Source organism: Lepus europaeus, chromosome 7 (assembly GCF_033115175.1).
Source record: "Lepus europaeus isolate LE1 chromosome 7, mLepTim1.pri, whole genome shotgun sequence".
Lineage (NCBI taxonomy): Eukaryota > Metazoa > Chordata > Mammalia > Lagomorpha > Leporidae > Lepus > Lepus europaeus.
In genome coordinates this window covers 62,509,298-62,537,215 of record NC_084833.1, presented here as the reverse complement: position 1 = coordinate 62,537,215, position 27,918 = coordinate 62,509,298, and the positions used below count along the sequence as shown (strand labels likewise).

At 41.8% G+C, this 27,918-nt stretch overlaps 1 protein-coding gene across 2 annotated transcripts in view; it reads left to right on the top strand.

Moving 5' to 3' along the window:
* Window positions 1-27,918, top strand: part of FCHSD2 (FCH and double SH3 domains 2) — a 292,425-nt gene that overhangs the window by 218,874 nt on the left and 45,633 nt on the right. For both annotated transcript variants that reach the window (XM_062196673.1, XM_062196672.1), the window contains exons 10-11: window positions 9,903-9,998; window positions 24,933-25,049. In XM_062196673.1, the coding sequence (XP_062052657.1) occupies window positions 9,903-9,998; window positions 24,933-25,049 (213 nt within the window). The remainder of the gene's footprint in view (window positions 1-9,902; window positions 9,999-24,932; window positions 25,050-27,918) is intronic.

The following is a 27,918-nucleotide window of genomic DNA, read 5'->3' as shown; positions in this document are numbered from 1 at the left end:
GTTATAGACAGTGAGAGAGACAGAGACAGAGAGAAAGGTCTTCCGTCGGTTCACCCTCCAAAATGGCCACAACGGCCGGCACGCTTCACCAATCTGAAGCCCAGAGCCAGGTGCTTCTCCTGGTCTCCCATGCGGGTGCAGGGCCCAAGCACTTGGGCCATCCTCCACTGCCCTCCCTGGCCACAGCAGAGAGCTGGACTGGAAGAGGAGCAACCGGGACTAGAACCCTGTGCCCATATGGGATGCCGGCGCCACAGGCGGAGAATCAACCAAGTGAGCCACTGCGCCAACCCCTTTTTCAGTTTCTATTCAGTGGTAGGATGTATAAGAGTAACATTTTCTTTTCTAATTTCACCATAAATTATATTTTACTTTTATTTTAAGAAATTTTTGGTGTTATCAGAGTTTATCCTTTTTTAATGATAAAAGGGAAGTATTTTATACAGATGCAAATTTTGAAAGCATAGTTCTGTACATTCAATTTGAGTATTTTGTAGAACTTGATCCATTTTAAAAGTTTATATGAGGGCCAGCACTATGGCATAGGGGGTTTAGCCACCTCTGCAGTGCCGGCATCCCATATGGGCGCCAGTTCGAGTCCTGGCTGCTCCACTTCCAATCCAACTCCCAGCTATTGTGCCTGGGAAAGCAGCAGAAAATGGCCCACGTGGGAGACCCAGAGGAAGCTCCTGGCTTTGGCCTGGCCCAGGCCTGACTGTTTTGGCCATTTGGGGAGTGAACCAGCAGATGGAAGTTCCCTCCCTCTCTCCTGCTGTCTCTTCCTCACTGTAATTCTGACTTGCAAATAAATAAATAAATAATATATTTTATTAAAAAAAAAAAAAAAAAGGTTAGGGGCTGGCACTGTGGTGTTGTGGGCTGGGCCTCCACCTGTGGCACCAGCATCCCATGTGGGCAACGGTTCATGTCCTGGCTGCTCCTCTTCCAATCCTGCTCTTCTTATGGCCTGGGAGGGCAGTGGAGGATGACCTAACTGCTTGAGCCCCTGCATCCATGTAGGAGTCCTGGAGGAGGTTCCTGGCTCCTCCTGGCTTTCGATCGGCTCAGCTGCCCTCTGACCGTTGTGGCCGTTTGAGGAATGAACTGGCAGGTAGAAGGGATTTCTTTCCGTTTCTGCCTCTCTCTCTGTCTGTAACTTTACTTCTCAAATAAAATAATAAAAAGATCTTTAAAAAAAATAGTTTATATGGAAGAATTAGGACCAACAATTACCAATGAAATCTTGAGGAAACAAGATATTATAGGGGCAAGACATGAAATATCAATATTTGTTTTAAAGTATTCTTAAGCTATAATTAAGCATTATGATATGTTGTAGGAAAGAAACAAGAATTATATGTAATTTAAATACTTGACAGACTATAAAGATACAAAAATTGTTATTACATAATAAACACTTCAATAAATTTTGCTGGATAATTGGCTCTCCAGATGGAAAAAAAATTAGATTCTTGCCTTGTATCATAAATACACAAAGTAATTTAGATATCATTAAGGGAAAAAAAATTATAAAAAGCTTGAGGTTTAAATGTGCATTTCAGAAAAAAAAATGCCTATTTTTTTTTTAGATTTATTTTTATTTATTTGAAAGAGAGACAGAAAGAGAGAGAGAGAAAAAGAGGTGTCTTCCATCCTGGTTCACTCCCCAAATGGCTGTAATGTCTGGAGCTGAGCTGATCCAAGGCAAGGAGCTTCTTCCAGGTCTCCCACATGGATGCAGAAGCCCAACTACTTGGGCCATCTTCTGCTGCTTTCCCAGACCATAGCAGAGAGCTGGATTGGAAGAGGTGCAGCCAGGACATGAACCCGGCGCCCATATGGGATTCCAGCACCTCAGGCGGAGGCCTAACCCATTATGCCACAGTGCTTGACATAATGTAGCGTTTCTTGAACCAGTTGCCAAAAACAGAATCATCATAATGTTTCAATATTATGGGGTATTGGCTCATCAAAGAGAAAAATATTTAGCTTTGACACAAAGAGAAAAACATTTAGCTTTAAAAAATGAAATGTTTGAAGTTGGTAACTGCTCCAGGTCAAATAAACTATCAGTCAAAAAATAATAATCAAATATGAGTGGTTAATAACTTCAAATGTATGGAGAGTTCTTAATTAAAATAATACTGCCCAGCTATATACTAGACTTGGTGGAGTGGCACAGACAGATCCTGTGTCCCTGTTTTTATACCAGGCCTCACATTTCTTTCTTTTTGTAACTTTTTAAAAATTTATATAAAGGAATGGATTTCATGTATGAAATTTGATTTTCTAAGAGTAAGTTAGATTGGATATACTAGTCTGGTTTTATAAAACAGGTGCACATATAGTTGTAACAAAAAGCTAATATTTTTACACACACTTAACAGTTTAAGGAGTTTTTAGACTGTCTTAGGTCTTGAGTCCCATGAGGTTAGTATTACCCTGTAGCCCATTTCACAGAGAGGATAAGAACTCAGCAAGTTCACATGACTTGCCTGAGGTCACACTGACACATAGTGCTTTCCAAGCTCTTGTACTATGTTTTATTATATCTAACTCATACTATTTTAATAGGAAATGAATTAAGAATTTATGAACTCGCTTGGTCACATAAAGAGATAGGCTTTCATTTTCTGCATTCATTCATGTGACTATCTTGCTCCCCAGGGGGGAGGGATAAATGCAATGCTCTTGCATTTAGATTGAAAGTAGTGGGAATAAAAATTTAATAAGAGTGTTGTATCTAGGAGATATGCCCTTGGTGCCAGCAGAGCTCATCCCAAGTTTTATGCCATATGCTTTTCCATTCTCAAGAACTTGTTTGATTTCTCTTGTTACACGGCAAAAAGCAACCCACTGATTTGGTAACCCAAGGAGAAGTTTAGAAATCTTTAGAATTTTTATTTTATGCCATTATTACTTTGTCTTTTCATATAAGAATCCATTTTTAACACATGTCTAAAATGTAATCTATCCAAAAGATACTGTTGGGTGATTCGTAAGATCTCACTACACATGTAAGGTGTTCTCTATGTCTTTCATCCACAGTAAATGGAAGCAGCTGGTCCTAGGAGCTGTTAAGACTTTAATTATTTATGAATCTTGCTTTTCTCCTTAATATTTTATGAAATGCTTTGTATATGTAACTGAAGCAGATGTTGCCATAGTTATTTTCTCTAGGATAGTAACTCTGAAGGTAGCCCCTGTGGCCTTTCTAGTTTACCTGTGCTCACTTTCTATCTGTTTGAGGAAACTTCTACCAATTTGATCAATAAAGTAGTTTTTTTTTAACAGTTCAAAGAAATAACAGTGCCATTCTATTTTTCCTTGAAAATTAAATTGTCTAGCATTACCATTTTTTTTTTAAATTTATTTGACAGGTAGAGTTATAGACAGTGAGAGAAAGAGAGAGAGAGAAAGGTCTTCCTTCCATTGGTTCACTCCCCAAATGGCCCCACGGCCAGCGCTGTGCCAATCCGAAGCCAGGAGCCAGGTGCTTTTTCCTGGTCTCCCATGTGGGTGCAGGGGCCCAAGCACTTGGACAATCCTCCACTGCCCTCCCGGGCCACAGCAGAGAGCTGGACTGGAAGAGAAGCAACCAGTACTAGAACCCGGCGCCCATATGGGATGCCAGCACCACAGGCGGAGGATTAACCAAGTGAGCCATGGTACCCCTCCTCCCCCGCTTTTTAAGATGTATTTATTTATTTGAGAGGCAGAGAGAGAGTTCAGTCTTCCATCCACTAGTGCGCTCCCCAGAACCAGTGCCCATATGGGATGCCCGCACTGCAGGCGGCGGCCTTACCCACTATGCCATGGTGCTGGCCCTGCAATACCATTCTTAATACATGCCTTAAAACTAACCATAGAGGCCGGCACCGCGGCTCATTCGGCTAATCCTCCACCTGTGGCGCCGGCACCCCAAGTTCTAGTCCCGGTTGGGGCGCCGGGTTCTAGTCCCGGTTGCTCCTCTTCCAGCCCAGCTCTCTGCTGTGGCCTGGGAAGGCAGTGGAGGATGGCCCAAGTGCCTGGGCCCTGCACCCGCATGGGAGACCAGGAGGAAACACCTGGCTCCTGGCTTTGGATCAGCACAGCGTGCTGGCTGCAGTGCGCCGGCCATAGCGGCCATTTGGGGGGTGAACCAATGGAAGGAAGACCTTTCTCTCTCTCTCTCTCTCTCTCTCTAACTCTGCCTGTCAAAAAAAAAAAAAAAACTAACCGTAGATACAAATTTAATAAAACAAAGGGGAGAGATCACATGATAGTTTCAATAAACACAGAAAAAGCTTTTGACAAAATTCAGTATCCTTTTTGAATGAAAAAAAGAAAATCAGCGCAAGCCTTTGGTGCAGTGTTTGAAACACGACTTACACCAGCATAGCATTAGACTACCAGAGTTGATTGCCACTGCCACTTGCTTCCAATTCTAGCTTCCTGTAAATGTGCACCTTTTGAAGCGACAAGTGATGGTTGAAGTGCTTGGGTCCCCACCACCCATGTGGGAGACTCAGCTTGTGTTCTTAGCTCCTGTCTCTAGCTTGGTCCAGCATCAACTATTGTAGGCATTTGAGGAGTGAACCACTGAATGGAAGATCTCTTGTGTGTCTGTCTCTGTCTCTCTGCCTTTCAAATAAATACAAATCTTTTTAAAAAAAAATGACTCAGTGGGGCCAGTGCTGTGACATAGCAGGTAAAGGCACTGCCTGCAACACTGGCATCCCATCTGGGCACCAGTTCATGTTCCATCTGCTCCACTTTCCATCCAGTTCCCTGCTGATGGCCTGAGAAAAGCAGAACATGGCCCAGATGTTTGGGCTTTTGCTACCCTCATGGGAGACCTATTGGAAGAAGCTCCTGGCTTCTGGCTTCAGCCTGGACCAGTCCTAGCTGTTATGGCCATTTGGGGAGGAAGATATCTCTCTGTCACTCTTCCTTTCAAATAAAATAAATAAGTCTTTAAAAAAGAAAAAGCCAGTGCTTAAATTTATAAGGAGCTGCAAAAAGCCCTGAATAACCAAAAAAAAAAAAAAAAAAAAATTGAAAAGGAAAAATAAAAGTTGGAGGACCTATATTTTCCAATTTCAAAACTTAGTGCAAAGTTACTATAATCAAAATAGTCTGGTAAAGGAATGAAAATGGACATAGAGACCACATAAAATTGGGAGTCCAGAAATACCCAAACGTCTACGAGAATTGATTTTCAATAGGGGTACCATGGCATTCAGTGAAGAAATAATAGTATCTTCAACAAGGTTCTGGGACAATTGGATAATCATATGCAAAAGACTGATATTGAGGGGCCAGTGCTGTGGCATAGCAGGTATGTGGCATACCCTGCAGTGTCGGCATTCCATATGGGTACTGGTTCGAGTCCTGGCAGTTGAAAGCTCAACTTCTAGTCCAGCTCTCTGTTATGGCCTGGGAAAGCAGTGGAAGATGGCCCAAGTCCTTGGGTCCTGCCTCTTTCTCTCGCTCACACTCTATCTCTCCCTCTCTGCTTCTGCCTTTCTGTAACTCTGCCTTTCAAATAAATAAATGTTTTTTTAAAAATAAAAGACTGATATTGAATCCCCTTGTCTCACAAAAATTAACTCAAAATAAATCAAGTAACTACAGGGGAGAACACAAAATAAATCTTTATGACCTTATGGAGTCAACGTCGTGGCGAGCAGGTTAAGCCTCAACCTGCAACACTGGCATCCCATATGAACACTGATTTGAGTTCCAGCTGCATCACTTCAGATACAACTCCCTGCTGTGCCTGGGAGCACAACAGAAGATGCCCTCCCGCCACCCCTGTGGGAGACCCAGATGGAGCTCTGGGCTCCTTGCTTTGGCCTGGCTCAGCCCCTGACATTCTGGCCCTTTGGGGAGTGAACCAGCAGATGGAAGATCTCTGTGTGTTCCTCTCTTGTAATTCTGCCTTTCAAACACATAAAATAAACCTTTTTTTAAATCTGTATAACCTTGGATTTGGCGATGTGTTTTTAGATTTGACATCAAAAGCACGAGCAACAAAAGCAGAAATAGTTATTAACTTGAAAGCTTTTGTGCATCAAAGGACATAATCAAGAATGTGAAAAAAATGAGAGAAATATGGACACATCATTTATATGATAAGGTTTAATATCTATAGTGTATTTTAAAAACTCTTAAACTTGCCGGCTCCGCGGCTCACTAGGCTAATCCTCCGCCTTGCGGCGCCGGCACACCAGGTTCTAGTCCCAGTTGGGGCGCCGGTTCTGTCCCGGCTGCCCCTCTTCCAGGCCAGCTCTCTGCTGTGGCCAGGGAGTGCAGTGGAGGATGGCCCAAGTGCTTGGGCCCTGCACCCCATGGGAGACCAGGATAGGCACCTGGCTCCTGCCATCAGATCAGCGCGGTGTGCCAGCCGCGGCGGCCATTGGAGGGTGAACCAACGGCAAAGGAAGACCTTTCTCTCTGTCTCTCTCTCTCACTGTCCACTCTGCCTGTCAAAAAAAAAAAAAAAAAAACAAAAACAAACAAACAAAAAACCTCTTAAACTTGATAACCCAATATAAAAATGAGTAAGCATTTTTGAATAGATAGTTCTCTGAGGAGATATATATGTGGTCAGTAATCATATGTAAAGATGTTCAGCCATCATTGGTTATTAAGGAAATGCAAATGGAAACCACAGTGAACAAGGCTAGTGTATAGCCTCGCAGTGATAAACACTCGCATCCCATGTCAGAGCACCTGGGTTTGATAGTTGGCTCCTGCCCCTAACTTAGCTTCCTGCTGATGCAGACTCTGGGATGTAACAGTGACGGCTCAAGTAATTGGGTCTCTGCCACTCACATGAGAGACATGGCTTGAGTTCCCAGCCCCTATCTTTGGCCCAGTCCTGGCTGCTATGGATATTTGGATAGTGACCCAGTAGATAGATTTTTCTTTCTGCCTTTCAAAAAAGTAAATATAAATTAAAAACCTCAGTGAGGTGCCACTTCCCACCTCCTAGGAAGGCTTTTCTAATTGAAACACAGCAGCAACTTCAGGATGTGAAGAAATTGGAACCTTCACACATCGTTAGTGAGAATGTAGTGATGTGGCCGCTGTGGAAAGCAGCAAATGCTCCAGAAAGTTAAACACAGAGCCACCATTCGGCTTGGCTCTTAGAAATGCACCTGAGAATATTGGAGACAGGTGTTCCAAGAAACACTGTTCATGAGTGTTCACGGTGCCATTATTCATAATAGCCCAAAAAGTAGAAACAAAACAACCCAGACGCCATTACCTGATGATTAGATAAATGAACCATGGTATATGCATACAACAGAGTATTATTCACCCATAGACAGGAATGGGTGAATACATCATGCACCCTATATCACACAGAATAGAAAATGTAAATAAAGATTCCCGTATTAAAAGGTGTTACTATAGGCTGGGTGTCACTCCTCAAGGTCCGTATGTTGAAGTTTTAACTTCTAGTACCTCAGAATCTGAGACAGGCCTTTTAAAGAGTGAATTTAGGTAAGATGAGGTGAGACTGAGCACTAATCCAGCATGAATAGTGTCCTCCAAGAGGAGGAAGTTAGGACACAACTGGGCACAGAGGAAAGACTATATGAAGAGGTCAGAAGAAGGTGGCCAGCTACAAGCCAGGCAGAAAGGCCCTACAAGAAGCCAACCCTGCCAGCGATGTGGTCTTTGACTTGTAGCCTCCATCCCCAGTAGTTGCGGCCATCTGGGGAGTGAACCAGTAGGTAGAAGAGCTCTGTCTATCCCTCCCCTCTCTTGCTCTTCCTTTCAAATAAATAAATAAATAAATAAATATTCTGAAATATATATATGGACATTTATTATTGGATTTACATTCCATTTAGGTAATCTAGTATGATCTCCTTATCTCAAAAATCCTTAATTACATTTGCAAAAACGCTTTTCCAAATGTAACATTCACAGTTTTCAGGAATTAGGACATGGAAGTATCTTTTGGGAGATGACTATTCAGCTCACCAGAGCTGCTAAGAGTAGGGGAAAAAAAAAAGTAAGACACGATTCTTCTCCATATAAACACCACCTTGCCAAAGCCAACAACAACCAGAGTTCTCTGGGGCCAGCATTGTAACACAGCAGTTTAAGCCACTGCCTGCAACACCAACATCCCATATGAGTAGCAGTTTGAGTCCCAGCCTCTCTACTTCTGATCTAGCTCCCTTCTGATGCACCTTGGAAAGCAGCAGAAAGTGTCTCAAGTACTTGGGCCCCTTACACCTACGTGGGAGACCCAGATGGAGTCTATGCACCTTGCTTCGGCCTGGCACAATGCTGGCTGTTTTGGTTATCTGGGGAGTGAACCAGCTGATAGCAGATCTCTCTCTGTGTCTCCTTCTTTCTCTGTAACTGCCTCTCAAATAAATAATTTTTTAAAAGTTCTATACTTTTATATATCATATTAAAATATTTATGAATGAAATGAAATGTTTGTAACTTGCTTCACTATAAGCAGGGCAGAAGAGATAGTGGGTTTATAGGTGAACTAATTTTGGCCATGAGGGCATGTTTTTGGAAACTGGGTTATGAGTTCATGAGAATACATTATTCTGTTTATATTTCTACACGTGTTTGAAGTTTTCTGAAACAAAAAGTTCAACATTTTAAAGGGTTGACCACCTTCCCCCCAAAAGATGGTTTGAGTACTTGAGGACAGGCATGGCCACTAGACGAGTGATTAATGAGGCTCTGAGGGCTATGTCACAAGATTTCACAGTTACTCCAGTTTAGAACTGGAATCCAAGAAAAGAATGAAGCACATTTCCCTTTGGCAGTAAGTTTTTATTCATCCAGCCTTCGCTGACCAAATTCTCCCCACCGCTCTCACCCTGTCTGATTCCTTCAGTCTGGATTACATATCATGTTCTCATGCTCTTCTTTTACCATCCCTGTACCATCGAGAATTAATTGTAATTCCACTGGTAAGTAAGATGCAAAGAAGACCTCCTGCTTTCTCCATCTTCTCAAGTAGTCCCTGAGTGCTGTTTGAGTAGTGGTCTTTTCCCAGGACTGACAAGGTCAAGCTCCAGACATTCTCTGAGCTTTGTTTCTCTTTCTGCCTACCCTGTGGCAGAGGTGCTAATGAACTGTAATATACTGCAAATGAAAGATAAGTAAAGGGTAAGCACTATAGCAAAAGAGAAAGTGGGTTTATTTCTACTCTTCCCTGAGGTATATGAAAGAATGAATTCTTTCCATATAGCTATCTTTCTGTGCTGTTTGTTTTGCTGGTTTCTGAATATCGAATTCTCCCTCTCTGCCAGCACCTGGAAGTACCTTTGAGGAGGCTACCATTCAGCCTACCACTTCTGAATATATGAATTCCTCTTTAGTCTGTCTTGTTGCTATGTCTAAAGATGGTAATTAGAATGCAACATCCTCAAAAAGGTGCCAAGAAATACTGTAAAGATACTATTCTGTGCTGTGATTGGGACTGTCTGGCGATTTCCTAGTGAATGGTAGTCTCTATCAAAGAGACTGCAAGAGGGCCATACAACTTTGGAGCTAGGAGACGCGCAAAAAGATTCATGTGCCTCCCTACTCGACATGCAGCACCATTGCCAAGAATAGCTTTTTATGGGGTAGTATCTTTTTGCCATCTTAAAATACTTGTAACATGTGTTATCTAGTCCCCAAATCTGGGCTAGTTTCTAAACTAGTACTTTCCAAATTTAGATTCCTGAGAAAATGGGACACATAATTTAACAATTGTTATCTAAAGCAAAAAATAAAATGTGTAACATTATCATTTCTTTTTTACCACATTGTGTTGAACGATTTCTAATTTGGATAGAAAATAACAATACATGTTGAATTTCAGACTATAGTTATTGGACATTTTAACCTTATTAAAGACTTACAGATGTTTTATTTTCCTTCTCTAGGTAGTACGGGACTACAATCTTCAGCTGTTTTTACAAGAAAACGCTGTATTTCACAAGCCCCAGCCATTCCAGTTCCAGCCTTGTGACAGTGATACTGTAAGGGAACTCCAGGTGTCCATTATGTGTGTTGTTCAGTTGTGCTTTGCTCAAATAACCGTTGGCCTTGGAATATACAGAAAATAATTCGTGTGTCATTAATCTTATAACAAAACTGTGATGATGTTAAAAAAAAACGCTGTGACATTTCTTCTCTTTACATCCAGTATCTTTATGCTAATAACTTTCTACTAAAAAAATTATGACAATGTATCGAATATCTGAAAACCACTAAGATGAGAAGAAAAAATACTCAGTTGATATATTCAAACATAAATTGTAACTTCTATGCATAAAATTCTTCATTTTATACCCTTCCAAAGAAACCAGTGTTTAAATTTTAACCAGAATAAAATTAATAAATAGAATAATGAGTATGTACATGGAAATATTTTGGTTGGCTTTATAAAAAATTATAGGTCTTTTATAATTCCTTTCAGATTTCTTAGAATGTTAAAGTACTAACATAAGCCCCAAATTGGCAATTTTGAAAGAGCAGACATTATATTTTTGTTCTTTCATTTACTTTATGAGAAATGTTTGTCATGATTTTAATTTTAAAAAACCAAAATACTAATTTGATGACATAAAAAATAAAATTTGACATTTATAAAATGAGAAGGCACATGTTGACATCACTAGCACATTCTTTCAATGTAAACAAACCAAGAGAAATGTTAAATTATATTCGTAAGGTCTTTTGGTAAATTTGGAATCAGAACCGGCCGGCGCCATGGCTTAACAGGCTAATCCTCCGCCTTGCGGCGCCAGCACACTGGGTTCTATTCCCGGTTGGGGCGCTGGATTCTATCCCGGTTGCCCCTCTTCCAGGCCAGCTCTCTGCTATGGCCTGAGAAGGCAGTGGAGGATGGCCCAGGTGCTTGGGCCCTGCACCCGCATGGGAGACCAGGAGAAGTGCCTGGTTCCTGGCTTCGGAACAGCATGATGCGCTGGCCGCAGCGGCCATTGGAGGGTGAACCAACGGCAAAAAGGAAGACCTTTCTCTCTGTCTCTCTCTCTCACTATCCACTCTGCCTGTCAAAAAAAAAAAATAGAATCAGAACCAGGGGAGGTTATGATATAGTTCCAGAGTTTAATGGTACCAATTTAATAGAAATACATTTGTAATTTTAAGCAACCCTGTTAACAGCTATCTAAAGAAATATAGGAAATGAACATTTCCCTTGGGATTATAGCACTGACCTTTACAGTAGTGCCCTTTTAAAAAAATTATTTATTTACTTGAGAAACACAGTTACAGAAAGGCAGAGAGAGGTCTTCCATCTGCTCGTTCACTCCCCAAATGGCCACAACAGCCGCAGCTGGGCCGATCAGGAGCCAGGAGTTTCTTCCAGATCTCCCACACAGTTGCGGGAGCCCAAGCACTTAGGCCATCTTGTACTGCTTTCCCAGGCCATAGCAGAGAGCTGGACTGGAAGTGGAGCAGCCAGGACCTGAACCATCACCCATGTGGGATGCTGGCACCGCAGACAGCAGCTTTACCTGCTACACCACAGCGCTGGCCCTGTAGTGCCCTTTTTTATTACTCGGCTCTTAATGATACAGTGATGTGGTCCTGTAGTTTGACTTCTTTGAAATCTGGGAAGAATGAAATAAAGCATTAGAAGAATCAGGATATGGACAAGTTTTGAACCTTGACTTAAAATTGTGATTAATTTGAGATTGTTGTCTCACTTTTCCAAAGCCCAACTACAGCCCTAAATTTTTGTTTCTGTACACTGTGCTAAATGTTCTTAACTGTTGTGTCCATGTTCGCCTTACAATTCTAACTCTATGCTATGTTTTCTGTCCTTTTGCAATCTTTACTGGGCAGAGTTTAAAAGCCGCCCAGCTGGTGGACATTGAGCTCTCCCCTGTCAGTGCTCTGAGAATGACCATAGCTGAGGTATAAGGGTCCAGGGTGGGAGGGATGGCTTGCTTGGTTTGCATGTTAATGAAGGGTGGGGCCTGGCATTGGGCTGCAGTTCACATATATGAGTAACGAGCCACTGAATGCATCAAGTGTGACATTCTGTTTTCTCTTATAAATTAGGGATTTCTTTTCCAATTTACAATGAAATATTGAGTTTCTCATTTTTCATCTTGTTTGATGCACCTTAGTTTTCTTCAGCAGGGTGCTGGAAAGAATGTCAGGGCTAATCTTGCCTTTATTAAAGGAGAAACTGTAGTCTAGAAAAGAAAAGAGATTTGCTGGGGCCGACGCTGTGGCACAGTGGGTTAACGCCCTGGCCTGAAGCGCCAGCATCCCATATGGGCGCTGGTTCAAGTCCCGGCTGCTCCACTTCCAATCCAGCTCTCTACTATGGTCTGGGAAAGCAGTAGAAGATGGCCCAAGTCCTTGGGTCCCTGCACTCGCATGGAAGACCCAGAAGAAGCTCCTGGCTCCTGGCTTTTAATCGGTGCAGTTCCGGCAGTTGCAGCCAATTGGGGAGTAAACCATCGGATGGAGGACCTTTCTCTCTCTCTCTGCCTCTTCTCTTTCTGTGTAACTCTGACTCTCAAGTAAAAAATAAATAAATCTTTAAAAGAAAAAAAAGAGATTTGTCCAGAGTCATAAGATGTATTAATGACATGTTACTATCATGATTGTAATGTTAATGTTCTTTCCACTGTGCTATTGTTTTCTGAGAAGAAATATTCAACACTTGGGGAGCAATTAGTTTTTTCATATGAAAAAAGATAAATACATATGCTTTTATTAAAGTCATTCTAGATTGTCAATCATTGAAAAAGTCTTTTTTTTTTTTAAGATTTATTCATTTATTTGAAAGTCAGGGTTACACAGAGAGTGAAGGAGAGGCAGAGAGAGAGAGAGAGAGAGAGAGAGGTCTTCCATCCTCCCCAATTGGCCACAACAGCTGGAGCTGCACTGATCTGAAGCCAGGAGCCAGGAGCTTCTTCCAGGTCTCCCATGTGGGTGCAGGGGCCCAAGGACTTGGGCCATCTTCTACTGCTTTCCCAGGCCATAGTAGAGATGGATGGGAAGTAGAGCAGCTGGGACTCGAACCAGCACCCATATAAGATGCCAGCACTGCAGGCGGCTTTACTGCGCTACAGCGACAGCCCCTGCCATGGACATTTGTTTGCAAGTCTTGGTGTGAATGTTTCATTTCTTTTGGGCTGCTGCTTCCATCATATGATACATTTATGTGTAGCCTCTTAGGAGACTACCAAAACAACTGCCAAAGTGGCTGTACCCATTACATTTTCTCCAGCACTGGCTGAGGGTTCTTGTTCCTCCACATCTGCACCAACATCTGTTATTATCTTTTTGATTATAGCGTCTTAGTACATGTGAAATAGAATCTCGTGGGGTTTTGTTTTGTATTCCTCTAATGACTAATGATGTTGAATATCATTTCATGAATTTATTAGCCATTAGTACCTTCTTGGGCAAAATAGGTATTGAAATCTTTCATTCATTTTTATTCAGTTATTTGCCTGGTTATAGATTAGATGTTGAAGATGAATTGAAGATTACAGAGATTGAGGAGCAGCATGTGAGGAAATAAAAGCAACAATTGAAAATAATAGAAAGAAAAAGTAGATGACATTCATGGAACATTTATTTCATGCTAGACATTTTTCTAGTTGCTTTACCTGTACTAAGATTTAAAAAATATTTTACTTGTTGAGGCTGGTACTGTGGTGTGGTGGGTTAAGCCGCTTGCTGTGGTGCTGGCATCGCATGTGGTCAACGGTTTGGTTTCCAGCTGCTCTACTTCCAACCCAGCTCTCCCTCCTGGTGCACCTGGGAGCGCAGTGTAGGACGACCCAGGTGCTTGAGCTCCTGCACCCACTTGGGAGACCCAAATGGAGCTCCTGGCTCCTAGCTTAAGCCTGGCCCACCCCTGGCCGTGTGGCCATTTGGGGAGTGAACCAGAGACGAAAGGTCTCTCTATTTCTCTTAGCCTCTGCCTCTGCCTCTCCCTCTCTGTGACTTTGCCTTTCAAATAAATAAATAAATCTTTTAAAAATTTTTTTGTTTTCATTTATTTGAAAGGTAGAGAGAAAGAGATGTAGACACGCAAACAGATCTTCCATCTGCTGGTTTGCTCCCCAAATGCCTGCAGCACACCAGACTAGGCCAGGCTGAAGCCAGGAGCCTGGAACGCAATCTGAGTCTCTCATGTGGGTGGCAAGGACTCAAGTTCTTGAGCCACCACCTGCTGTCTCCCAGATTGTGCATTATTAGGAAGCAGGAGTCAGAAGTTGAACTGGAACTAGAACCCAGGCACTCATGTGGGATGAAGGCATTCTAAGTGGCATCTTAACTGCTGCATTAAATGATGACCCCCATATTAACTCATTTAATCCTGACAACCCTATATTATAGGTGCTATTTTTTTAAAGATTTGTTTATTTTATTTGAGAGACAGAGTTAGAGAGGGAGAGACAGGTCTTCCACCCACTGGTTCACTCTCCAAATGATTGCAATAGCCAGAACTGGGCTGATCCAGAACCAGGAACCAGGAGCTTCCTCTGGATCTCCCACATGGGTGCAGGGGTCCAAGCACTTGAGCCATCTTCCACTGCTTTCCCAGGCCATAGCAGAGAGCTAGATTGGAAGAGGAGCAGCCAGGACACAAACCGGCACCCTTATGGGATGCTGGCACTGCAGGCAGAGGCTTAACCTGCTATAGCACCGGCTCCTGTAGGGGCTATTTTAAAAAAATTATTTAAGAGGCAAAAAGATAGAAAGCTCCTGTCTGCTAGTTATCCCTCAGGTGCCCACAGTGGCCAGAGTTGGGTCAGGCCAAATCCAGTAACTGGGATCTCAATCCTGCTGTCTCACATGGGTGACAGGGACCCAGTTACTTGAGCCATCACTACTGCCTCCCAGGATCTGCATTAGCAAGAAGCTGGAGTCTGGAGCCAGGCATCAAACTCAAATTAAGAAATTTACTAAAGGGACTGGCCTTGTGGCATAGCCACAGCCTGTAATTCCAGCATTCCATATGGACACCAGTTCAAGTCCTGGATGCTCCACTTCTGATCCAGCTCTCTGTTATGGCCTGGAAAAGCAGCAGAAGATGGCCCAAGTGCTTGGGCCCCTGCCACCCACGTGGGAGACCAGAATGAAGCTCCAGGCTCCTGGCCCAATGCTCGCCATTACCATTGCAGCTATCTAGAGACTTAACCAGCAGAGGGAAGATTTCTCTCTCTCTCTCTCTCTCTCTCTCTCTCTCTCTCTTTCTCTCTCTCTCACTCTCACTCACTCATCCCTCACCCCGCAACTCTGACTTTCAAAATCATTTTTCTAAAAAAAAAATTTGCTCATGATCACTCACCTACTAAGTGTTGGAGTTAGAAACGTGTGAGAGTACATTGCCTCTACCTGAAATGATGAGTGATCTTTTGAAGTGATAAGAGAGAAGATAAACAATACCATAAGTGTAATATAGATTTCCATGTCTTATTCTTTTCCCATATGTAGTTAATTGATTTCTAAAGCATTACTTTTTTCTATCTCCTCAAATGCCATTTCTCAGATGATACCAGAAATTCAAAAATCCTACTAGAAAGAGAAGGAGAGCACACCTTACTTTACAGAAATGAGATTTCAATAAAGAATTTTCTGGGGCAGGCTGTGTATCCCACTGAGTTAAGCTGCCCTTGAGACACACACACTCTATATCAGAGGCTAGTTAGAGATCCAGCTTCCTGCTAATGTACCTGGGACGACAGCAGGTGATGGCCCAGGAAGTTGGATTCCAGCACCTGATGGAGTTCTGGGCTCCTCCTGGCTTTGGCTTGGCCCAGCCCTGGCTGTTGTGGCCATGCTAAACTCATAGATGGAAGGTTGATCTATCTCTTTCTCTCTTTCTCTCCCTCCCCTTTTCCCCCAACCGCCCCGCCCTGCCTCCCTGCCTCCCTCCCTCTCTGTCACACTGCCTTTCAGGTGTCCTGGTGCAGCAGGTTAAGTTGCTGCCTGTGATGCCAGCATCCCTTATGGGTATCAGTTCATGTTGCTACTGTTCCACTTCCAATCTAGCTCCCTGCAAATGCACCTGGGGAGGCAGCAGAGGATGACCCAAGTACTTGGGCTCCTGCACCCACATGGGAGACCCAGATGAAGCTCCTGGCTCTTGGTTTGGCCTGGTGCAGCCTTAAGTATTGCAGCCATTTGGGGAGTGAACCAGTGTTTGGTAGATCTCTCTCTGACTCTCATTCTCTGTGTAACTTGCCTTTCAGATAAATAAATAAATAAAGAAAGAAAATCTTAAATAAGTAAATAAATCTTTTAAAAAATTATTCTGAGAAGGATATAGAATGTACCCTGGAATTTCCCCTCACCCTTCAGAAAAAGGGTCTTTTGTAAGGGACAGTTGACAAGTCTGCTTATGAGATCTTAGTGTTGGAGAATCATTTGTATATCCCTTGGGTCAAACTAGTGCTGGGGATCCACACAGGTATTATATAATGGAGCAGTCATGGATTTGGGTGACTAGCTGTTTATTGTATTTATATATATCTAACGTTTTTTTTAAAGAAGATGTTCTTCTTTTAGTTCTTTAAAAAAAGAAAAAAAGATTTATTTATTTATTTGAAAGGCAGAGCTACAGAGCAGAGAGAAACAGAGAGGTCTTGCATCTGCTGGTTCACTCCCCAAATGGCTGCAACAGCCAGAGCTGCGCCGATCCAAAGCCAGGAGCCTGGAGCCTCTTCCAGGTCTCCTGCATGAGTGCAGGGGCCCAAGGACCCAGGCCATCCTCTACCACCCTCCCAGACCATAACTGAGAGCTGGATTGGAAGTGGAGCAGCTGGGACCCAAACCTGGCATCCATATGGGTTACTAGTACCTCAGGCAGCAGCTTTACCCAGTACGCCACAGTGCTGGCTCCTCTAACTTTTCTGATTTAGTGTCCTTATATGTAAAATGACCACCTTACTGGATTTGAAAACCAAGCATGTGACTCTGCCTGGCTGAAGTAAGTAGGTATGTAATGATATATAACAGATGTTGACTGCCATTCTTATCTTTGGTTATCTTTCCACAAGGCAAGTATATTACTTTCTTAGGTTTTGTCCCAAATTGCTAGAATAACTACCAAAATACCAAATATAGAAAACATTTTAAGATTATGAAACCCTGTACTCTTGCAGTTGTGGTTCCTAGCTCTCAACTTCCACGTAAGATTCTTCACCAAAAATCCCTTGGGACTTTTTATTCCACAAGGTAGATCTCATCGGCCTCTTTCTCAGTTTTTGGGTTTTTTGTTTGATTTTTAAGATTTATTTATTTATTTATTTGAGAGGCAGAGTTACAGAGAGGCAGAGGCAGAGAGAGAAGTCTTCCATCTGCTGATTCATTTCCCAAATGGCTGCAACAGCCAGAGCTGCGCCGATCTAAAGCCAGGAGCCAGGAGCTTCTTCAGGGTCTCCCACATGGGTGCAGGGGCCCAAGCACTTGGACCATCTTCCACTGCTTTCTCATGCCATAGCAGAGAGCTGAATCGGAAGTGGAGCAGCTGGGTCTTGAACTGGCACCCGTATGGGATGCCAGCACCGCAGGCAGCAGCTTTGCCTACTATGCCACAGTGGCGGCCTCTCTTGGCAGTTTATAATCCTAAAAGGACTCTGTGGAATAATCAATAGTAGCCAGTCACTACTTAGTCTCCTAAGTACTTGGCTTGCACTTTGCAGGACCTCTGCCCTGTATGCCTCAGTGAACTTTCCTTCCATTCCAGAACAAGTAATGAGCTCCATTTAGGGGCATTTCCTCACAGCCTGTGAAGAAGGTCAAGGTCGCCCTGGGTTGGGAAATATTATGGGAAATGTGCACATCCACAAAAGTTAGATAAAGTAGACTCTATACAAGCAGGGGGAAAATGGAAACTCTCCGCCAAGTTTCCTGATGGGAGTGGGAAAATCTTTTTTCTTTATCTTCTTTGAACTGCAAATAGCAGTATTTTACAGATAGTGGTAGTTAAAAGCTGACATTAAATTTCTGATATATGATCTTTTCCTGTTATTCTGGCCACTGCTTATCGTATTTAATTCTGCTTTTGTAGATAAGCAGTTATAGTGAGTAAAAATCCACTTGATATAATTTAGGATTTTGCACATTTAATTTTTGCCTAAGTGGAACTTTGTATATATCTATTAAATATTAAGGAAAATTGTCTATAAAAGACTTTATGGGGCTAATATACCATATGGGAAATTTACTTGAAAATTCTCATTGTTATGAGTGGCTTTTTCTACTGATGGAGATTTTAATGGTGTTATAGCAATGTCTCAAACATGAACATATATTAAAAGGAAAACCACGGTACCATGCTCTTTTTTTTTTTTTTTTTTTTTTTTTTTTTGACAGAGTGGACAGTGAAAGAGAGAGAGACAGAGAGAAAGGTCTTCCTTTGCCGTTGGTTCACCCCCGCCCAGTGGCCGCTGTGGCCAGCACACCACGCTGATCCAAAGCCAGGAGCCAGGTGCTTCTCCTGGTCTCCCATGCAGGTGCAGGGCCCAAGCACTTGGGCCATCCTCCACTGCACTCCTGGGCCACAGCAGAGAGCTGGACAGGAAGAGGAGCGACCGGGACAGAATCCGGTGCCCAACCGGGACTAGAACCCGGTGTGCCGGCGCCACAGGCGGAGGATTAGCCTAGTGAGCTGCGGCACTGGCCAGTACCATCCTCTTACATACATTCTGGGCACAGTATCTAAAAATAAAGGCTTTTACTAAAGACATGAATGTTGCTTCCTAAAATCGACAGTGTTGACAAGTGTTCAAAGGGCTTGTTATAATTTTTTGATCCTTTCAAAAAGGGCTTATTTGCTCTTCACAGGAGGCCCACCATCTATGATAAGCCCACTGAAAGTTTAGTCACCTTTCTTGTGGTCTGGTCTCTTCTGTAATCAACTAGAGGTATCAGGAGCTTTGCAAAGGTGCCATGGAATTTACTTACATTTAGGATCCTGAACGTTCACTTTTTTATCTAGGTCGTGGTGATAGCTTGTAAGGCAGTCTGTAAGACTGGATCCATACTCTTCATGAGTCTTCTCCATCTATCCATGCCCCTAGATGTATTCTAGAGAGTGTCAGACACAAGGTGTTTTGTTTTGTTTGCATTTCGTTTTTCCAGGACATGTGCCTTTTGGTATTCTAACCCAAGAGAAAAGAACACCAGCCTTGATGGGGTTGATTGTATTTTCCTTTTCCTCAGCCATCCAGAGTTTTCCAGAATTGCCCCAAGGCTCAGGCCACAGTGGTTGTTTTCTAGTTCACTCCCCTAGTCTAGGCACACTACCAATTTTTCAGATGAGTTTCCACTTTTCTTCTAAGTGAAGGTGTAGCTATATACGCATAGTTGGAGTGAGTTAGATTCAGTCTTTTAGGGGACACTCTTCCCTCTTCTACAAGTTATATAAAGTGTTTAAAGTATGTGACTTGGAAGTCTGCAGTCTTGGACCAGGCATTTGGCAGTTAAAAAGCTGCTTGAGAGGCACACATCCCATGTTGCAGTTCCTGGTTTGAGTCCCGGATCCTTCTCTATCTCTCTCTCTCTTTCTTTCTTTCTTTCTTTCTTTCTTTCTTTTCTTTTCTTTTCTTTTCTTTTCTTCCTTCCTTCCTTCCTTCCTTCCTTCCTTTCTTTTTCTTTTAAGGTTTATTTATTTATTTATTTGAAAGGCAGAGTTATAAAGAGAGGGGAGAGACAGAGACAAAGATCTTCCATCCACTGGTTCACTCCCCAAATGTCTACAACCACTGGGACAGATCCAGGCTAAAACCGGGGGCTTCTTCCAGGTCTCCCGCGTGGGTAGCACGGGCCCTGGCACTTGGGCCATCTTCTGTTGCTTTCTGAGACGCATTGGCAGGGAGCTGAATTGAAAGTGGAACAGCCAGGATGCAAACTGCCAGCACCCATATGGGATGCCAGCTCTGTAGGCTGAAGCTTAACCTGCCGAGCCACAGCACCTAGCTCTAATCCTCTACTTCTGACCCAGCTTCCTGTAAGTGTGCCCCCTGAGAAGCAACAAATAATGGCTCAGATACATGGTCCTTGCCACCCACATGGGAGACCTGACTGGGGTTCTAGGCTTCTGGCTTCAACCTGACCCATGTATACATTTGAGGGGTGATCCAATGGATGGAAGATCTGTCTCTGTCTCTCTTCTTCTCTCTGCCTTAGAAATAAGTTAAATAAGTAGTTTTTTAAAAAGATTTATTTTATTGTAGTTATTCCTTTAAAGATTTATTTATTTGAAAGGCAGAGTTACAGAGAGAGGGAGAGACAAAGAGAGATCTTCCATCTGCTGCTTCACTCTCCAGATGGCTGCAGGAACCAGGATCCTCCACCAGGTCTCCCACATGGATTCAGGGCCCAAACACTTGGACCATTTTCCACTGCTTTCTGCAGGCAGGCATGGAGCTGTATCGGAAGTAGGAGCAGCCAGGACTCAAATCAGCACCCATATGGGATAGCAGCATTGCAGGCTGCGGCTTAACCCACTATACCACAGCGCCTGCCCCATATAAGTAGTTTTTTGTTGTTGTTGTTGTTGTTGTTTTGTTTTTCTTTTTAAAGAAAAAGAAAAAAGCTCTAGTCTCTTACCAAAAGACTTTGGGTCAAACATGTTTGAAAATGTAAAATGTTAAAGATTTTATGCAGTTGATTCATATTCCATATTTTGCATAACACCTGAGCAGCATAAAGAGAAGCACCCCTGCCTATAGTATTTTTGCAGGAAAGCATCTCAATATTCATTACAAGTAAAATAAATAAAAACTATAAATAACCTCTTTAGTTCAAGTCACATTTTCCTTCAAATGAATTTTGGCTCTAGACTTATAAAAATAAGCAAACAAAAACTTGTGATTTTCAAAATATTTTTAATTTCAGAACTATGGGGTTGTAAACCTGTACAGATATGAGTGCTTCAAGTTCAGTAACCTACATAGATTTAGATGCTTTATACTTGAAGACATCCTTTTTAGAATAATTAATTATTAACTTTAAAAAAGATTTATTTATTTGAAAGTCAGAATTACAGGAAGAAGGGGAGAGACAGAGAGAGATCTTAATCTGCAAAATGGCTGCAATAGGCCAGGCTGAACCCAGGACCCAGGAGCTTCATCCGGGTCTCATACTTGGTCTCATGCTTTCCAGGCACGCTAACAGGGACCTGGATCAGAAGTAGAGCAGCTGGGACTCAAACCAGCCTCCATATGGGATGCAGACAGTGGCTAACTACCCTGCTCCACAGCTTTCTTTCAACTTTCTTGAAATAAATAACAGTGTGTTAGAAAACTGTAAAGAATAGGATAGACCAAATATTTAACCTAATACATTTCATTTCTACCAGTAAATTGAAAAGTATGTCAGACAAATCCCTTGAATAATAGGTTAATGAGATTATTTCTGGCATAGGATATTAGCATAACAACCCTGTCATTATATTTGTTTTAAAAATTGGGTTGGAATGTTGGTAGTTTGCTGTGTTAGTAGTTTTAAAGATTTTATTTATTTATTTGAGAGGTAGAGTTACAGACAGTGAGAGGGAAGGACAGAGAGAAAGGTCTTCCTTCCATTGGTTCACCCTCCAAATGGCCGCAACACGTGGAACTGCGCTGATCCGAAGCCAGGAGATTCTTCCAGGTCTCCCATGCCGGATCAAGGGCCCAAGCATTTGGGGCATCTTCCACTGCTTTCCCAGGCCGTAGCAGAGAGCTGGATTGGAAGCGGGGCAGCCGGGACTAGAACAAACGCCCATATGGGATGCTGGCACCCCATGCCAGTGCGTTAACACACTGTGCCACAGTGCCAGCCCTGGCTTTTATTTTTCTTGAAACAAAATTAAATCGGGAGATGTCTTATTTCTAAGTAAAATCAGCTTGGAATCTGAAGTCAGTCAGATCTCAGTACAAGCTCTAGGTCCACTACTTGCTGGCTAAGTGGCTTTGGGGAAAATACATGCTCTTTCCTACCCTTTCTGAGCCTCAATTCCCACACATTTAAATTGAGAGTAAAGGTATATCTCTACTAGAATTGCTTTGAGAATTAAATGAAATTAAAGCACACAGAGAGGAAATATCCAGTAAGTGATAACTTTATCTATGTTTTCTAATTATTAAAAAAAAAATTAAAAGGGAGGTTTTCACCTGAGCTCTGATGGTTCAGAGGTAATTACTGATAAATTTTGGTGAGTGTTGTTCCAACATCCTGTACATGCATATACATGAAGTTGTACATTTACATCTAAATATGTGTCTACCTAGAGAGAGATGTTGGGATAACATTGACCACATGGTAGACAAGGCAGCTCCTTGCTTCTGCCTGGCCCAGTCCCAGCTGCTACAGACATTTGGAGAGAGAATCAATGAATAGGAGTTCTCTGTTTCTCTCTCTCTCTCTCTCTCTCCGCCTCTCAGAAAAAAAAAAAAAATATATATATATATATATATATATATATATATATATATATATCTCAAGTTGAGTGAGTGAACTTTTCCAGAGCCAGGCTATAGTGCCGTTTGATATTTTACTTTTAAATTCTCATATTCTTCTTCAAGAAGATAATAGTGTTCTTGCCAGGAGAGCTCATGTGAGTATTGAGCCAAGAGAGCTTCCTGAAATGTGTGAAGGAAAATGATCAGGAAAAGAAGGAAGTCAAAGAGAAAGGTCCCTGGGCTGAGTTGAAGCACTAGCCTGCTGCACCCGGGGAAGCCCACTTGGTCACTACCAGTAGAAAGGAACCTGAGCTGCTAGAACCCATTCCCTAGCAATTCATGGCATAATAATAATAACTAATATTATTATATTTATTATATTAATAAATAATAAAATAAAATTTTAAAAAGAATTAATAATGTTAAGAAAGAAAAAAACGTAAATTATCTAAGTGACCAGTTGGGTTATGGTACATTACAGCCAGCACACAATTTAAACCCTTTACATGTTCCTAAAATGCTGCTCAAGAAATGAAATTCCTCTATCAGCTGCCTCCTCTCTCATCAGCTCTACTCCCTACAAATTCATATTCTCTGTGAGATCTGCCTTATAAACAGTAATGAGAAAATTTTTTGTTTCAAGTAATTTTCAGTTGGATTTTTAACAATTACATTAATATTTTAATTACATTAATATTTTAATTACATTAAAAATTTAAGCTTTAATTTACCTATTTGAAAGACACAGTGACACACACACACACACACACATACATCTTCCAGCCAGTGGTTCACTCCTCAAATGCCTGCAACATCCAGGACTGGGCCAGGCCAAAGCCAGGAGCCTGGAAGATCATCTGGGTCTTCCAGGTGGGTGGCAGGGACCAAAGTAGTTGGACCATCATCTGCTGCCTCCAGGCATCTTAGCAGGAAGCTGGAATATAGAGCCGTGCTGGGATTCATTCCCAGGCACTCTGGTATAGGACACAGGCATCCCAGATGATGGCTTAACATACTACGCCACAAATGCCCACCCCAACAATTACATTTTTGGATGCTTATTATATGTAGATACTATACCAAAGTATTGAAAACATGACCTCATTTTATCCAAATTACCCTTTTAAGATAGGCGAGAGCATTTTTACCAATTTTCTGATGTAGCCAAAACTCGTAATAACAGGCCCAAGTTCATAAACCTAGTAAATTTCATAGAATAGGTTCAAAACCAAGTCTGTCTGACTCAACACCCTGTACCTAGACTCTTCAGACTGCATCATTACACATTAGATTCCTCTGGCTAATGTGTATTTCATTTGCATCTGTGTCTCAGGTTTAACATACTAATGTCGCTAACTTCTAAGAGGGATATCAGTTTGAATGCCTAGAACCATTTGCAAAGCAAAATAGAATAATCAAGTTGATTGCCAGATTCCTGGTAGCCCAAAGAATCAATTAAAATGTAAATGTAAAATTGGTTAGATTTGAATTTTATTATTGTACTCTATTTAAAATCATTAGTCATTATATAATGTAGCTTTAGCTGGATTGTCTGCATAGAATAAAAAAAAAATAACCTGTCTCATCACAGTCTTTCCAACAAAAGTAATACATTTTTAAAGCCAATTTATCAAATTCTACTAGGTCTGTCAATTTTCAGTTATGTGATGTTGCAAAAGAATTTCTAGAATTCTTTTCTAGCAGTTTTAATAAAGTTTATTTTTCAAGAACTTTTTAGAATTCAGAGAGAATTAAAATAGATTAGTGGTGAACACCTCTGGTTCTAGAATCAGACACATTTGTTTAATTATGATTGAAACACTTAATATCTTAAAGATATTGGAAAAATTATTTAACCTCTCTGAGTCTTGATTTCCTTTTCTGTGAAAAGCACTTCCTGTACCTTGCACAGTAGGAGTTAACTATTACCACTGCTTGTTTAGATTTTGTAGTTTGTCCCTTGTAAAACAGAACTGTAGTACTTTTAGAGAGAGAAGAAACTCTTGATAATCATTTGGTCTAGCACCTTTTCTTTTAAAACCCAGAGAAAGAGCAAAAACTAGTCTGACTTTTGATAGTTTGGCCTGTGACTAAATTAAATCCAGTTTGTTTGTTTTGTTTTGTTCTTCTCACTTATGTTCAGTGATCCTTTCTTCAGTCGCACTGAAACTGCGGAAATTTCTCGAAATTTCTCCAGGCAGTGACTTTAGTGTTGTTAGTGAGCTGGCAGGAGCCCTTTCTTCTTTGCTTCCTTCACCCCAGAAAGGTCAGTCCACGATAGGAGAGCTGAAGGTTTCATGTGCAGCAGTGTAAGACAAAAAAACCTGTGGTCATTTCTGGTTGCACACTGTTGTCTTAGTCTTCTGCTGACCCGCTGCGACCTGAGACGCGGCTTCCCACAGTAGTGGACACGCCTTGTGTTTTGAGTGCTGATTAGGTGAAGGTCCTTTGGTCCAACTACAAAGTGGGAGTTGCAGTGAGGGTAACAGCAATTTTCTTGCTTTCTCTCTTGTGTTGTAGAGCCGACAATTAGAATCAGAAACTGGGACTACAGAAGAGCACAGTCTAAATAAGGAGGCTCGGAAATGGGCCACACGTGTGGCACGTGAGCACAAAAACATTGTTCACCAGCAACGGGTAAGTGTGATGGAGAGCCCTGGCCGTGTTCAGCTTGTCAAACCAGTGTACAGAGCAGAGTTTTATTAAGGTGGAAAATGTCCTGTATGTGGTTTTTCTTCGTCAGCACTCAGCAGAATGCTGTCCCTATCTATTTGGAAATTCCTTAAGCCTTTTAGCAGCAACACATCAATTCATCTGTGTGCTATAGAACTGCCTAAGTAAGGCCAGTGGTAGTGTATTACATATGCCAAATTAATATAGATTTTCATCTCCTCAAGGCAGATTTTTGAAGACTCAATTGTAGATTCCATGAAATTATATTTCAAGACTACAAAGTGCAAAGAAATGAAGTACAGACATTTTTTCTCAGTTTTGTTTATACCTATAGCCTCTCTTCCTTCATCATGACATCCAGCTTCCTTTTTTTTTTTTTAAGATTTTATTTATTTAATTGAAAGAAATACAGAGAGAGAAGGAGGGAGAGAGAGAAATCTTCCATCTGCTGGTTCACTCCCCAAATGGCCTCAATTGCTAGGGCTGGGCCAGGCAGGAGCCAGGAGCTTCTTCCTGGTCTCCCATATGAGTGCAGGGACCCAAGGACTTGGGCCATCTTCCTCTGCTTTTCCCAGGCCAGTAGCAGGGAACTGTATTGGAAGTTAAACAGCCAAGACACGAACTGGGACCCATGTGGGATACCAGCATTGTAGGTGGTAGCTTTACTTGCTGCGCCACAATTCTGGCCCCTGAAGTTTCTCATAATAAAAGATGTGCTAGGTCTCTCGGAGTCCCCCTCCTGACTGCTGTGGCAGGTTTTTGACTTCAGTAAATCTTGCTTTGCTCAAACAAACAAACAGAAATGCTAATGTCCTTTAAAATCTTTGGGGAAAGAATTAAGTAAATGGTGTCAGAGCAGTTATGTATGTATTTAGGAAAAAATATAAAGTTAGATTCTTCCCTTCCACTATATGCAAAGTACATTTCAGAAGGATTAGAAAGTTAAGTGCTGGGCCAGTGTTGTGGCATAGTGGGTTAAGCCACTGCCTGTAATGCTGGCATCCGATATGGGTGCCAGTTCATGTCCCAGCTGCTCCACTTCCAGTCTAGCTCTCTGCTAATGCTTGGAAAAGCAGGGGGAAGATGACCCAAGTGCTCAGACCCCTGCTACCCATGGAAGAAGCTCCTAGCTCCTAGCTCCTGACTTTGGCTTGGCTCAGCCCTGATCATTGCAGCCATTTGGGGAGTGAATAAGCATGGAAGACCTCTCTGCCTCTCTAACTCTGCCTTTCAAATAAATAAATAAATAAATAAATCTATTTATAAAAAATTAAGTGCTAAAAACTGGAAAAATGAAGAACGTTTAATGTATTACAGATGCCTTCTTTTTTTTAAAAAAAATATTTATTTATTTGAGAGGTAGAGTTACAGACAGGGAAAGGGAGAGGCAGAGAAAAAGGTCTTCTGTGTGCTGGTTCACTTCTCAAATGGCTGCAACAGCTGGAGCTAAACTGATCTGAAGCCACGAGCCATCTCCCACACAGGTGCAGGGACCCAAGGACTTGGGCCATCTTCTACTGCTTTCCCAGGCCATAGCAGAGAGCTGGGTCAGAAGAAGAGTAGCCAGGACACGAACTGGCGCCACAGGCAGAGGCTTAGCCTACTGCACCACAGCACCAGCCCCTGCTGATACCTTCTTAAGAAAGACACTAAACCCAGGAGCTGTAAGGAAAAGATTGATAAATGTGACTTCACAAAATTTAAAAATTTCTGTTGAACAAAAAACATAAAAAAAGAATATAGGAATAAAGGAGGAGTTAATACTTGTAATTTAAATGACAGAAAAAGAGACTAATATCTACAAAGAAAAATCCTGAAATAATAATAATAAGACAAAAAAGTAGAAAAAAACAGAGGCATTCATAGAAGTAGAAATCCGAGGTTACGACACACTTGGGATGCCCATATCCATATCGGAGTGCCTATGTTCAGTTCCCAGCTCTCCTTCCCTTTCTGGCTTCCTGCTGATGCACACCCTAGGAGCAACAGATGACGATTCAAGTGTTGGGTCCCCCCCAAGTGGGGGACCCAGACTGAGTTTCTGGCTCCTAACCTTGGCCTGGCCTAACCCTGGCTAACGTGGACATTTAGGGAATGAACAGTGAATGGAAAATGTGTGTCTGCCTGCCTGCCTGTCTGCCTCTCTCTGCCTTTCAGATTTTTTATGAAAAAGTAGAAATATAGGTGGCCAACAACATGTGAAAGGATGCTCTCTGTTAAAGACGTGAAAATGAAAACAATAAGATCACTTTTTAAAAACATCATATATCATATTGGCACAATTTTAAAGATTGGCAGTGTCCATTATTGGTAAGATGTAGGGAAACATGCTCTCACATGCTATTAGCAGAAGAGTAAGTACAACCTTTTGGGAATAATTTGACAATGCCTGTTAAAATTCGAATGTACAATTTCCACTTCCATGTTTTTATCTGAAATAAATAGTTCCATATGTGTTCAAAGAATCACTAAGCTTTTTTTATAATACTGTTTATAATATTGAGAAGTTTGAAACTTCAAATAGCAGTACAGTAAGAGCAGATAAAATATGATACAATAAACTATTTAATTATAGATTAAAGAGAGTGAAGTCAATCTGTATACAAACATGAAAAGGTTTCTTAGACACTTTGCTGGGATAATATATCTCATTTTGTTATTTTTTAAAGATTCATTTTATTTATTTGAAAGACAGAGTTAGAGAAGTCTGCCATCCGCTAGTTCACTCCCCAAATGGCTCCAATGACCAGAACTGGGCCAGGCCGGAGCCAGGAGCTTCTTCCAGGTCTCCTACATTGGCGCAGGGATTTGAGCACATGGGCCATCTTTTGCT